Consider the following 15,192-nt stretch of genomic DNA (forward strand, 5'->3'; position numbering starts at 1 on the left):
ATTTTGAAACCCAAGTGATCCTCTGATCCATGTTTACTGAGCTTTATTTAAAGCTGCAAGTATTTCCTATTAATTAGTGTGGCCAACACTTTTTGAAGTTTAAAAACTGATACTATTCCAGGCTGTCTGTGGGGTGAATAAGAGGGGGGTTATACACTGCACACGAGAGCGGGATTTTCCATTTTGCAAGAAATTCCAAAACTTCCCCCCAAAAATGGGTCTGAAACAGATCACAAACGAATACTGAAATTTCCCACAAACTGAAATTCGGGGGCGAGGGGGTGTGTGAAATCATTTTGGATCAATCAAATTGTTCCATTTTGGTAAAATGTTAAACAATTGAAACAAAAGGTTGTTTCAAAACAGAAAATGGGAACATTCCATTCTGGGTTTTTTTCCTGAATGAAATGTTGTCAAAATCAACACACTTCTGAAAAATGTTCTGCTTTCAGTGAATTGGCATTTTCCAAAGGAAAAACGTTTGTTGGAGAATTTCCGAACAGGGCCAAAATCAGGGTTGATTTATAGATAAAGACACCCCCGCTTCCACTGTTTGTTTCTCTTAGACCACTTACCAGCTGCTACCAATGTGTAAGGGAGTTTCAACTGGTATAACTTACATACAAGATATAAGAAGGTGTAAATGACAGTAGGGTGGAGGTTCTTACCTTGCACCATCTTATGCATTCCCTGGGCCTTTAGCACATGCCTCATGCCAGCGTAGACTCCTACACAACTCCCTTAGACTCACACCCACTTGCTAATGTGTAGCTTACAACTCAGCACATGTCTGAACTTGGCCTACTGAGTCTGAGTGTCAGGGAAAGTCTATCTAGTTCCATCCTGAGATCCCTGTAGACTGACTTGTACTCACATGTGAATTTGGCCCTTAGTCCCTGCAGGTCTCACCTGCTAGAAGACAAGAGATCAGGATTTCCTTCCAGAGGTAATATCTCCTGGGCATGTTCTTCACATCAAGACCGTCTAGGTCCACATCTTTCCTTATGATGCCATGGAACCTGGGATAATTTCTTGTGACATTTACACTTTGGATGAGGGAGAGCTTTTTCCTGGTGCCCGCTGATGTCTGACAGCAACAAAGAGGAGTTAAACAGCACCAGGGAAATGTGTCCACATGGACTGGGAGACTGAGAGCCAGTTGCCCGGCAGCTAAGCTCTGGCAAGCAGAGCAGTAGCACATGCCCACACAAAATTCTCACTGCTGGCAAAACCAACAAACAATGGCCAAGGTTTGGGAGGTTTGCCAACAGAGCAAAATGCTTTTCCATCCTGCCTCAACAATTTTTCAGGGAAAAAACGGGACGCTGGGGGTGGGGCAGAAGTGGGTGGCACAACTTTTATTCATTGCGACAAACATGGTGACAGGATCTGACTTTCCACTGGAGAAAATTCCTGGTTTTGCTCAGGGGAATTTGCAAGTTCGGTGTGAAAGCAGCAGGAGGGATGCTGCAGAGCACGGCGGAGGTGTGTCTGCAGGACTATGTGGGGATAGAATGACTGGAATAACAGTGAGTGCAAAAGCTCAGGTGGGACATGCGTTGAGACAGAAGCATGTGAGCCCAGACCTAAAAAATGAAGTGGGGCTCTGGGGCCAGGATTGAGGAGCACAATGGGGAAGCTTGTGCTGGCGTGACTTGTTCTGTGGCTTCCCTTCAGTCTCCTGCAATTGGCCTGACATTTGCTTGCCAAAAGGTAAAATCTCCTATTAAACCTAGTGGGACTGCTCCTGTTATTCTCAAATGAAGGCTATACAAATCAAAGCCAAGAAAGCAAGCAGGCCAGGGGGAGCATGGCGAACGTGCCTCTTGATCCAGCTGGATCAGAGGGAACCCCCGCTGCAGGGCGAGTCCTTGTGCAACAATCTGATAGTTGACATGCAAAAGACAAGCTCCAGAGAAATCACTCTCTCCCTCTGCCTCCTCCCCCTTTCCACTCCTGATCCATCCCAGAAGAGAAACCCGCTATGCTTTTCATAGCGCTGATGAACACACATGAGTTCTCTGATAGCCGTGCAGCGCTCCAGCTACTGCATTTCCCCTGCCCTTCACTTTTAAGAGCTGCCTTTGTTTGCATGATTTTGAAAAAAATACCAATACAACAGAAGCAGGCACAGGGAGCGGGGGAACTCAGAACCTTGCAGACAGAGAGGGGTGATGCATATGCATTGGGTCGCAGACACTCACAGAATTAGCAGGGAGAGCAAAGACCATGCAGTTGATAGAGGAGCACAATATCCTTTGCATTTTGCCAAGGAAATGAAGGAGCCTCCTATTTCCCCCAATGCCTCCCCAGACTGGCCTATTCTGTCCAAAGACGTGGCCCAAACCCCTCCTTCCCCCGGCTGCTTTCACTCTCAACCACCTTTCCCTTTCCTGTTCATTCAGAACAGATGATGCTCCTGATCACATGTGCACAGCTCTTCTCCCTCCTCCCTTCCACGGCCCTTTAAGTAGCTTTATTACGCAGAGAATTCATTTGTACTACACACAGCCAGAGAGAGGGAGCAGGCAAAGGGAGGGAGATTTAACAGGCAAAAGTAGCACCGTGGTGCTGGAGGGCAGGGGGTCTGGGGAACCATGGCATCTCTGTCAGAGCCAGCAAAGGCCTGGGATGGCTAGGGGCAGAGGACGTGTGCACTTAAATCCACAGCACAATATAAATGTTCTGTAATACCAGGCAGGAGGCGGTAGGGAGGGGAGAGCCTGGGATAAGAAGACCTCAATGCTCTGGTGATGGCATGGACCGGACGCCCTTTCAGCGACTGTTTTTACCTTCCTCCCAGCTCTGTCTCCTCCGGGTTCCCCCAAAACATGAGGGAGCAAGACTGATGCAGAGCCATTGTTAGCAAGTAAGTTACCCTATTGTTTGTTTGCTTCCCATCTCTCTCTCTCTCTCTCTCTCTCTCTTTCTCTCTCTTCTCTGGCTGCTGCCCAGAAGACAGGAGGACTTTAGTGGACTGGTTCCTAGGGCAGCCAAGCACAAGGATGCACTACCCAGCCACGTGAGGGAAACAATGGGTAAATAGGTGCTGTCTAACTGCCAGGGAACTACTGGAGAAGACAGGAGCCAGATTCTGATTTTGGACACGCCATTGTCAGCTCTGACAAGGGTGTTGTGAGGGTAAATTGTGAGGCACCCCCATACTACGGCAATGGGCATTGTATAAGGACCAGAGAGAGAGGAGCTACCTAGCCCTGGAGCCAATGGAGTGACTCTAGGTTTGCACCTGAGGTTAAAGGTTAAACAGTAAGTTTAGGGCATTTACTGTTTCATTTGGGGTTCAAAGAGCAGCTGGAGTTTAGCCTCTTCTTTGTTGTTATTGTTAAAGCGAACCTTTGAAGTGCATGGGGCTGCTTAGTGCCTGGGGAATCCCAGTTGGTTCTGTGGGCGTATGTGGCCATGCCACATATCAGGGTGGCCCGTTTGTGGGCTGTCTGAGGTGATTGCCCAGGGCACTCTGACCCCCCTGGCTTGGCTGTTTTCCAGCATGCTGGACTGACCTAACGCCCTAACTTTTATTTAATCTATTTTTCACTCCTTGGTGAACTGAGTGTCATGAACCGCGTGGGAATCACGTCTTAGGGCTAATCATAGGACTGACTGATCAGCATTCGGAGCCAGCTTGATTTGTTAGGGGTTGGCCCTGAGTGGGACATCAGGGGCCAGGGTCTGAGCTGGCCTTTACTGGATTGGTTAATTAGTATTATTATTCAATATTTGTATTACTAGAGCTCCTAGGGGCCCTGGTCATAAACCAGGACCCCATTGTGCTAGGTGCTGTACATACACAGAATAAAAAGGTGGTCCTTCCCCTAAAGCGCTGACAATCTGGCTTCCCAGCTCTGAAATCCTGCTAGCAAACAGAGCCTGTGCCCTAGATAAGGAAATAATTTTGTGCTAGGAATGTAGTGGACCAAGCTTGAGGGTGGGGAGAAGTGAAACTGGACCTTCCCACTAGCTGTCCGCCATGAGTTGGCGAGTCCAGACAGCTAGGGAGGATCTAAGTAAGTTTCGTGTCAGTCAGATAAGCATGTCTAGAAGCAGGCTGTCTAACTTCTGGGGCTCAATTCTCCTCCCCCTTGCCCTGAATTCCATCAGTCATCCCACTCTCAGAAGTCTTCCAGCCCAGTTGCGCAGCCCCAGGAGCTTTGAAGAGTCCAGAGAAGCAGGCAGGATTCTAAGTGCTGATCCAAGCCGAATCTCTGAACATTTTAACATTAGAGACAGCCCCTTCTTGTTGGTCTAAAGAGCCACCTGGACGTTTGCAGTGAAACCTGGGTTCCAATCTGCACCTTGACACTTAACCAGCTGTGTAACCTTGGGTAGGTCACGTCACCTGTCTGTGCCTCAGTTTCCCCCTCTGTGAAATGGGGATAACAGTACCGTCCTATCTCATGGGGACAGGGGGGATTGGGGGGGTTGCTTAGCCAGTTCATCTTTGAAATCCTCGGAAGGAAGGTGCTGTAGAAGTGCTAAGCAGTGGTCATATTATCGTCCATTTTCCAAGCAGGTGCAGGATTATATAGTGACTCTCGATTGCTATTGGGGATGGGAGAATTGAATAATATATGTGCTCAACCTCAGGAGTATTTTTGCCATTTGGTCTGGGTTTCCCCATAGTCTGGGTAGGGGAACTCCTTAACCCAGTTCTCTCTAGGGGCATCCAGAGAACATGAACTGCCAGTAACAGGATGATGATCAATAACTCGTGATCAGCTGGGAGATGGGGCAATGGCACTGCCAAAGCAGCCCCCCAAAAATATCAGAAGGGCAACAGGCATCTCCAGAAATAGACAGTGGGACAGGTGTATGGGAAGCAGCGCTGCTTCATAGAGAGCCCAGCCCTGGGGAGAGCCACTTCCTTGGAAAAGGGCTGGATCAAATAGGCTTATTTTCAGGTTTGGTTCGTTGGGGAACCAACTATCAACTGAATATTAGAGACTCAGTTAGGGATCTCTGAACATCAGCTTATGCATGCATCCCTCATCGTACTGTGTTTTATCCACACTTCCACTTACAGCTGCCCAGTTATTTTATATTAATTACATTTCCCCATCCACCCCTTGCAATATTTACACTCCCACTGAGCCAGTCATTATACCAGGCAATATACACTCCCTGGTCTCTATATTATGGTAACTACATGCTCTCCAGTCATTATTTTATATAAAATAATACTTGCTCTGTTAATTCCCAGGCTGCTTGTGGGGTCATTAGAACAGCTCATAAAGCATTTCCCAGTCTCTATCTTTTGTGAAAAACACAATTGTTTTGTTTTTCATTAAAATGTTAGCTCCTCCACTGTATTTTTATTAGACTAACCTCAGTATATTTGTAATACACCCACAAGTTTGTATTTTACATATGATTTTTCATGCTTTAATTCCTGTTGGAAAAATGCATTCACAGCCCCCTCCTGCTCTCCGCAAAACTGGCATAAATAGAAATAAAATAACAAATTTTATTTTTTTAGCTTATTCCACTTTTCAAAAAGCTAGCAGTAAAAACAGAATTTTTAACCCCTAGCAATCAAAATAAGATGTCAATTCGTTCTGTCTCATAGAAGGACAAAGGTCAGATTCTCTGCTGGTGTGAATGGGCTCCATTAAAGCTGATGGAGCTGCAACTGTTTACACCAGCTGTGGATTTGGCCCCTGGTCTAATTAGGCAGAGGCCATTATTGGTTTAAAATTTTCTGAAGCAGGTCTGGTGAAAAAGCCCTATCTAATTTAGTGGGTATGAGATGCTGTAGAAAACTCTATAGAAATTACTCTTAAAAATCTACAGGATTTCATAGAGAATGATTACAAGTTTCATTGAGCAACTGAAGTTGTCTATAGTAGGAATATAACTCCATTAAATTCTATATAGGATAGTTCAGAAAACCTCTCTGCCACTGAATCACCATTTGGTCTTGGGCCAGGCATTCTGTGCCTCCGTTTTAGCCATCTGGGACGTTGTGTTCAGTACTGACTTAAGAGTAAGTGTCACCTATTCAACAATCAACACCACTTCCCATGGCAACTTCCACGACCACGTGCACTTGGAATTCCCTTGCTCTCCCTTACCAGTCAGTCCTGACCCTGCTTGCAGGTGAGAGCTAAGGGGCTCTTTGCAGAAGATGGTGTGAATACAGATCATTAGCTAGAGCAGTATTTTACAACACTGAAATCCACTGGGCATTCTGTATGAAGATAATATATGGTCAGCTGAAGATATCTGATCAATTGTTCTTCATGTTCACTGGAGGTAGGACAAGGAGTAATGGGCTCAATCTGCAACAAAGGGGACTTGGGTTAGATATTAGGGGAAATGTTCTAACTCTCAGGGTAGTTAAGCTCTGGAACAGGCTTCAAAGGGAGGTTGTGGAATCCCCATCGTTGGAGGTTTTTAAGAACAGGTTGGACAAACACCTGTCAGGGCTGGTCTAGGTTTATGTGGTCCCGACTTAGCGCAGGAGGGAGGTCCCTTCTCCATGGGGTACAGGAGATGTTACCTTGATTTTTCAAAACAATTTTCAGCCATACAAGAAACCATGGGTCTTTTATTCAGTGGAAGGAAAGGAGAGAGGGCCAGTGTTCAAGGCACTACCCTCACATTTGGGAGTCCTGGGTTCAAGTCCTTGCTCTGACACAGGCCTCCTGTGTGACCTTGGGCAAATCATTTAGCCTCTCTGTGCCTCAGGGTTCCCCCTCTGTCAAATGAGATTTATAGCATTTCCTAGGCTCACAGGGGTATTGGGGGGATAAATGCACTGAAATGGTGATGTGGTCACTATGGCAACCGGGGACCATATTGGAACCTGACTGAGGACAAAAGAGCTCTGGAATATTTGAATGCTGATCATCCAGTTTTGGGCAGAGGACTAGACAGACAGGAAGCATACCGACAAAGAAGTGTAACTATCCATAAGCCTTGTCTCTCCCCATATTCTGCCAACTTTCTGCCCAGAGAAATTTTCTTACCACCCATTTTCTGAAAGACTGAACAGCTGGTGTTACAATATTTCTAAGCATAACAAACTCTGAGCAGACAAGCAGTCATCAACCTGGCTCTGTAACAAGCAGCAAAGCCATCTCACTTCCTTTGGTAGCTGCCTAACTAATCATCAATCAGCCCCCTTTTTGTTTCTGTGGGTAGGTATCTCCTGCAGCCCCAGAGGAATTTCATTGTAAGTCAGCACTCAGTTTTGTCAATGTGTGAGAAAAGTGATCCTGCCAAGCTAATGAAAACTCAGAGGAAATTAAAGGAATCTTGATACTTTGGTGCTGAGTGAGTTTACACTTTGAAAAGGAATTATTTGGGCGGGAGGGGAGAGAGAGACAAGGTAATTCAGCTTCTATGATTTGAACCGCACGTTTATCACTAAAGTGCTGTCAGTTTCCCTCCTATACACTTTTTCTTTAATGTTTTGCCTTGTCTATTAATAGCAGCAGAGTAGCTCTTACACAGTACTTTTCATCCATAGATCTCAAAGCACTTGACAAAGGAAGCAGGTCTCATTAGCTCCATCTTAGAGATGGGGAAACGGAAGCATAGGGAAAAGGATTGATTTGCCCAAGCTCGGTCGGATCGGTCTGTTTCTCCCATGTACTTTCACTTAGGTGCCACAGACAGATTAACCCTTATGAAGTACAGGCAATAAATGAAATAGGTGAATGGAAAGCTACCTTCTTTCAGGGAAATAAAGATTCATTTGGCAATAATCATCTCTCTAGCATGCATCCACTACCCAATAGATTTGCAAGGGCCAGCCCTCCCTAATGGTGTCCCTCCATTCCACTCTGACTTCTGCTCAGTTTGCCTTCTTTGAACTTTCTGTTTCAATCCATTTGCCTGCAAATCTGTCTGTTATCTGCCCCTGGTGATAAGGATCTACCTCTATGGGCATCCTTCAGTCAGGGACTTTAATTCGATTGCTGTGCTGTAACAAGTAGGGACTCTGCCTCTCAGTGGAGTCTGTGGATTGAGGGTTGGGGCTGCATTTGATGTGGCACGGGCAGAGGGGATGCAAAAGAACCGCTCTTTCAGTAATAATCATTCTATCAGACTGTTTATCCAGCAGTCTATTAGTGTACCTGACTGACTGCTTGTCCCTCTGCCCTGGCCTCTCTCTCAGACCCCATTCCTGCATTGTTGTTGGGCAGCCTGGCTTCTACAGCTTTGAAGTGATAGAATTTAGAGAGAGGCATAGTGCAAACAGGTGCAGCATCCACACAGCTCTGCTGGTGCACCACAATCCTGACCTGCAGCACCCCTTGATATTCCAGTCCTGGGCCCCACACTGCTCTGCTAATGCACGTAAATCCAAACTTGCAGAACCAGTCCTCGACTCCCGTGCAACTACCCGTGCATCTCAGCCCTGATCTGCATCGCAGCTCCCCTGGCCCACTATTCCAAGCCCCTCTGGAACAGAGATTGGCAGTTCTGCTCTCTTAGGGGTGGTAGTTTTATAAATATAAATGTCTTATCGTTAATAGACAGGCGGTTCACATGGCTGTGGAAAGTTTTGAACCATGTGTTTCTGTTAAGGAAAAAACTATTTGACCAACCATTGTAATAAGGTGAGAAAAGGGATTTGTTTAGATTTTCCATCTGTTTTCATGATTCTCTGGATTCTCACACAATACATTGCCAGATTATTATTATTATATTATACAAATAATTCCCACAGTGCCTAGAGGCATCAGCCATGATTAAGATCCCACCGTGCTAGGCGCTGTACAAACACCTGGTAAGAAACAGTCCCAAAGGGTTATGATTCCAACTGCCAAGACAGAAGAAAGGGTGGAAGAAAGGAAGAGGTATAATCCTCACTTTATAAAAAGGGAACTGAGGCACAAAGGGATTAAGTGATTTAATCAAGGTCATGTAGGAAGTCTCTGGCAGAGGTAAACATTGAACCTAGCTCTCCTGAGTCCTGTGTCTTTTTGCCTTAACCACAGGGCCATCCTTCCCCTCCAAGAAAAAGTCAAAACCTGTCCCTATTGAAGTTAATGGTTAAATCCCTATTGCCATCAGTGAAATCTGGATTTGACATAAATTCTTCACAAGAAAAAAAAAAGTAACCCTGCTAAGAAAACAGAAGTCTGCTCTGACTTTTTGGGGGTGTTTGTTTGGGGAGGTGCAAGAGGTACGTCAACCCTGTATGGAAGCAGCCATGGAAAAATGATGCCTTCTGAAGTTCAGCTAAAATCCATCTCTTTCTATTTCAGCATTTCTAAGTTCCTTTCGCTTAGTGCTCCCTCCTCTCCTCAAGTTTGGCATCTGGGCAAAAGCTGAGCGATACCGAGAAGCCTGATAAAAGGCCTCTTTGCAGAACTGATAATGCACCAACTCTCATCTCCTTTTGCAGCAGCTCCAGCAGCCTGTCTAAAAGGAGCATGAGGCTTTGTACAAAAGTGACATTTTTATTATCCTGGTCTTGTTTAACCAAGGACGGTAAATGTGGTACCTTTGACTGACCATCACAGCCAGTTCCAGTCTCTGAGTCCTAGAGAGAGAGCAGTGCTTCACAAACTGAAGGCTAATTCTCCCTTGCATGCTTGCACACAATTACCATTAACCAGGGGGGATGTGCGTGCATGGTGAGGGTGGTTATGGATGTGGAATAAAGGAGGAATTCAAACTTATCTCTGCACTGTTCTCCCTTTTTGCTGTACGTTATGTTGACAAATGGGTGATTTCAAACCTCTAAGGTCAGGGGAGGTTCCCTACAAGACTTACAATTATATTTGCCTAGTTTTATAACTAGAAGTAGCGTTAATCCCCCATTTTACAGATGGGGAACTGAGGCTCTGAGAGGGGAAGCAATTTGCTCAAGGTTACAAGTCGGTCATTGGCAGAGCCAGGAATAGAACCCAGGTTGGTCTCTTGACTCCTAACCCTGTGCTCTAACTGCTAGATCATGCTTCCTCCTTTACGAAGAAGAATTAACCTCCTACATGAAGAGGACTGTGATCAATTACTTGTATCACTCAGCTGGAAGAGACTTAAACTGCAACAGGGGAAATGATTAAATATTAGGACAAATTCTAATTACAGTGAAATGGACAGTACAGTTCACCTGCAACACGCAATACTTCTGCTTTGAGGGATCTCTTTTAAGGATCCCCAAGATTTGCCAAACAGTTTCACTTGACCTGTAGTTAAAGACCAGCTGTCCTAGCAACCAATTTTTGCCAGTCCCCTGTGTGCTTTTGCTTATGGCAGGTTTCAGTGTCCTTTCATTAACAGCTAGTCTCTCCAGGCTGTTTTTCATGAGTCAGGGTTGCAGGACACTTTTTTTTTTTCTTTCCACACTCCTGGAGCAACCAGAACCTGTGAATTTCAGTAATTAGGTTTTTAGATTAATAAAAAAAGGGCAAGCAAAGAAAGAATAAAGGGAAAATTTCTATCCAGTGTGTTTCTTCTGCACTTATCTCCACTGCACTGAACCTCTGTTTCTGTGCAGATTCTCCACTGACTTGCACCTGGCACTGGCATTTACAAAGGGAGGGTAAATGGGCCCTGCCATTCTGACACCCACACTGGGCACAGATGTCAGCGGACACGCATTATGCGAGGTGGCAGAGAATCAGGCCTGACATTCCAAGAGAGTTAAAGGGGGCAGTACACAGAAGACATTAGGCTAATAGCTACACAGCTCACTCTGCCACCTGCCACCAGCCATCACTACCCAGTCCCCCTCCCTCCAGAACAGAAAGCCAAAAAAATATTTCTCCCTCGTCCCTATCAGCTGCCAATCCCCTACTTCTCCCATCTTGCTCACACCACACTGCTCCCCACCAAAGGTCATAGCAACCTCCCCTGCACTCTGGGGCTGTCACCAGGCAGGCTCTGAATTGCTGGGTATTCTGATGCTTCAGTGCCGGGAGGGCAGGAGAGTTTGGTAAACGATGGCAGAGGAGAAGTTGGGTCCAGCTGCCCATAGCTGCAGTAACAGTATTTATCTTCTCCCCCTTTACCAAGGGGGACATCTGGTGGCAGTAACATCTCTCTTTCATGTGCCTCCTTCTCCTGTATAGGAAGAACTCTGCTGAGGGAGCCAACTTGCCAGCACTGGGACTAGAACCCAGATCTAGACTCTCACTCTCTTCCTCTAACTACAAAGGCAGGTTGCCATCTTGACTCAGGTGACTGGTCAATCACCGGCACCCATGCTATAGTGAAGCAGTAGATGTGGCTCCATCAATAAACTCTGGATGCTTTTTTTGAAATACTGATTTTGGTTGATTTATGTAGCTTTGATACAAGGGATAAGAGAAATTCCCTGCTGGGAATTGCAGAACTGGCTGCCATACAGTGGAAGCAGAAATCCGCTGCCTCATTTATTTGTCTTTCTTCTTCCTTCCCACCCACCCTTAATACTTTTTTATATTGAAAAACTGAAACCACTTTGCTCAGCCTTAAGCTTTGTCTTTCCCAGGACACTCTTAATTGTATCTCTGTACCTCTTTCCATTTGCAGATGCATAAGATTAAAGATAGAACTGTAGTAGATTTGGTTAGGTTTTAATAAGATTTGCTAAGGATACTGCAGAGAGCGCATATCATGGAGAATGTTGCTACTGTTTCTCTTTCATATACTGAAGGCAGCTCTCCACAGGAAACTCTTTCTCTTCCCTGAGTTTGAAGATGGAATTTTTGGTTTTCAATAGAAGAAATAGTTTCCATTAACGAAAGCAATATCTACTTTATAATCTTAATGTTCGGTGAAGATGATGTTACATTGTAACCTGACAGGAGTGACTGGCGCTCATATCATCATCTGTTTATAATTAGTCAAGAAAAGATTTGGACAAAGACCATGAGCCTTTTAGAAGCGATCTAAGAAACTAGATTTTCAAAAGTGATGAGTGGGTTTGGGTTGCCTTCAAGGGCATCTGATTTGCCGTGGGTTGGTGTTTGGCATTTTCTGTAAACCAGCCACTTCAAGGTCTCTTCAGTTGAGCCCCCAAAAATTGAGGCACCAGAAATCACTAGTCCCTTTTGAAAATGTCCAAATTGTCTTCACTTCTCATCCCTCTCTGCCTTGTATAAAAGGAGCCTAAAGAGCTTTTATTTAAAAAAAAAAAAAAAGTAATGACCCAAATCAGTAACAAGGTATGTGCAAACTTACTACCAAGGGAAAGGGGCCATTCAAAGCAAGTAGTTCACCACTCCTGCTTCACTCGGTTAGCATTCTCTACAAATGAGGTAATGATAAAGGTGTTAAATAATTACTTCTCATTATTTAACCTTAAAAGAGGCATCAAAAAATACTACCAGAAGAAGGGAATGGCCCTACCAAAAAGCTTCTCTAATGCAGGATGCACTTGTGCCCAGCATTCTATGACTAGAAGACAAAGCTTTTCAATATGGTGTCAATGTTGCATAGTGTGCTATCACTCCTTTGTGTAATCTGAAAGCAGCACTGGTTTGGCAAAGCTATTTTCCCCATGTCTTAAATGTTGTTTCCTTTTACCCTGCCCTAGCCCAACCATGGCTGGAGATTCTAGGATCTTCATGAACCAGGACATGGAAATTGGAGTCACACCTATGGATCCCAAGAAGATTCCCAGACAGCCGCGGGACTATGTCCCGATCGCCACTGACCGAACCCGTCTCCTGGCAGCAGAAATGAAGAAGCCACGCCAGCGTTACATGGAGAAGAGTGGCAAGTGCAATGTGCACCATGGAAATGTCCATGAAACCTACCGGTACCTTAGCGACCTCTTCACTACTCTGGTGGACCTCAAGTGGCGCTTTAACCTCCTTGTCTTTACCATGGTTTATACTGTCACATGGTTGTTTTTTGGGTTCATTTGGTGGCTTATTGCCTACATCCGTGGAGATCTGGACCATCTTGAAGATGAGAACTGGATCCCCTGTGTTGAAAATCTCAGTGGATTTGTCTCCGCATTTCTGTTTTCCATCGAGACCGAGACCACAATTGGGTACGGCTACAGGGTTATCACTGAAAAGTGCCCCGAGGGCATCATACTGCTCCTGGTTCAGGCTATTCTAGGCTCCATTGTCAATGCGTTCATGGTAGGGTGCATGTTTGTCAAAATCAGCCAACCAAAGAAGAGGGCCGAGACCCTCATGTTTTCCAACAATGCAGTGATTTCTATCAGGGATGAGAAGCTCTGTCTAATGTTCCGGGTCGGGGACCTCCGGAATTCCCACATTGTTGAGGCTTCCATTAGAGCCAAGCTGATCAAGTCCAAACAGACCAAAGAAGGGGAGTTTATCCCCTTGAACCAAACGGACATCAATGTGGGCTTTGATACAGGGGATGACAGGCTATTCCTGGTGTCACCACTCATCATCTCACATGAAATCAACGAGAAGAGCCCCTTCTGGGAGATGTCCCGTGCCCAGCTTGCGAAGGAGGAGTTTGAAATCGTGGTCATTTTGGAAGGAATGGTCGAAGCAACAGGTAAGGCTCTGCCAAAAATAACCAGCACAGAGCAAAAAGACAATGCAGCTGGCATTAAAATGTCAACATTTGCCAATGACACCTAAGCTAAGAATATGGGTCTTTGTCCTCCAAGGGGCTGGTCCATATAAATGAGATGAGTCTTATAGAGCTTCTAAATACAAGAGGGGGTTCTGTGTGACATCACACTAAGCATGGGAAGGGGACCCAGTTTGGGGAGAAGTAAGAATGCCCATGTACTTTGTCCACAACTCAAAGCAAACCTGGACTTTCAATGTTCTGAAGTGTTTGGCTAAAGGGCCATCTCTGTTTCCCACCCAGAGGCAGCTGAAGGAGAGCTTCTGGGGCCCTCTACCCAACACTCCCTTCTTAACTGTGTGGTTGGCACCATGGCCTGGTGGTTAGGGTGATGGACTGGGTTTTAAGAGACCTGGGTTTGATTCCTGGCATTCTTCTGCTGAAGGCCATTATCCAGAAGCTGGGAATCAGTGATAGGGGATGGAATACTTGATGATTACCTCTTCTGTTCATTCCCTCTGGGGCACCTGGCCTTGGTCAGTGTTGGAAGAAAGGACAGTGCGCTGGATGGACCTTTGGTCTAACCAGTATGGCTGTTCTTATGTTTTAGCTCAAGTAATTGTGGCTGAGGCATTTAGTTCTGTAAGTCCTGGGTTCAGCCCCAACTGCTGTCATAGTTCTGTCCTGTATTTAAAATAGGCTATGCTTGGGCTGTTTTAGATATCTGTTGTTACTACTGTTCAGTGATGATCCCTGTACCTCCGGTCACCACTCTGATGGAGGATGAGAAGGGTAGGTATTTGTTACACTTTACATTTTCACCAGCTGGGCTAAACTAAATGTGTCAGAAACATAGCAGCTTTCTTGTTTGTGTCAAGCATAATCATTAGGTGAGTTGGAACAATAGGTGCAGAGCTGGAGTTAAATGGGGATTATTATGTTCTAGTCTGCAATAGCCTCCCAAGAGAACTGATGGGAGCTTTGTTGCCTAGGTCATTTTAAACCAGACTGAGCAAAGCACAGGGGGATATGCTGTAGGAAACAATCAACTCTGCACTAGCCAGAAGTGACCTAATTAGAGAGGGGGTCCAACAGCCACAAAGTCCTGATTTTGAACACTCCCATGTTCAGCCTGTTTTGGATCTGGGGGTTTGGTTGGGGACCTCATTTTTCAACTTTATGGGGTTTTTTCCATCTCTTGTGTCTTTTAAACTATTTAAAACCAAGAATTCTGGTAGAATCTCTGGTTGCGATATGGGACAGAACTGGCCAAAAACTGGATTGAGGGTCAGTAGTCTAAAATGGCACTCATAATGAATATGAATTTGTATTTACTTTATTTGCATGTATGTAGTATATTTCATGATACATTAGAGGTACATGATAAAAGATACTTGATTTCTTCACAAACCTCTTTACAATTATGCGGAAAATACGTCTCACTGAGGATCAGAGAGAGAGAGAATATGTACAGATCATTTCCCCCCTACTGCAGTACAACCACCTCTAGGTGGAATGTAGCAGCCATTAAACAGCACAGAACAGCACTATGTAACAGATAGGGTGGGAGAGATATGGCTGGCTGAGCTTTCTTTCCACGCCAAAGCCTCATTGCACACGGATGTGTGGTGCCAAATCTGCAGCTAAAAGCAGTGCTGACTTTCTCAAGGGGAGTTTGAAAAGGGTGCAGGAAGACAGAGAACAGACAAGTGTTATGCAGTGTCATCGGGT

General features: G+C 45.3%; 1 protein-coding gene across 1 annotated transcript in view; it reads left to right on the forward strand.

Moving 5' to 3' along the window:
- The first annotated feature begins 2,538 nt into the window (after window positions 1-2,538).
- The window catches only part of KCNJ5 (potassium inwardly rectifying channel subfamily J member 5), a 31,638-nt gene continuing 18,984 nt past the window's right edge, over window positions 2,539-15,192 (forward strand). The window contains exons 1-2 of the mRNA XM_074936546.1: window positions 2,539-2,869; window positions 12,497-13,443. Coding sequence (XP_074792647.1) covers window positions 12,504-13,443 — 940 coding nt within the window. The 5' untranslated portion in view covers window positions 2,539-2,869; window positions 12,497-12,503. The remainder of the gene's footprint in view (window positions 2,870-12,496; window positions 13,444-15,192) is intronic.

This window comes from Natator depressus, chromosome 22, assembly GCF_965152275.1.
Source record: "Natator depressus isolate rNatDep1 chromosome 22, rNatDep2.hap1, whole genome shotgun sequence".
In the NCBI taxonomy this organism is placed as follows: domain Eukaryota; kingdom Metazoa; phylum Chordata; order Testudines; family Cheloniidae; genus Natator; species Natator depressus.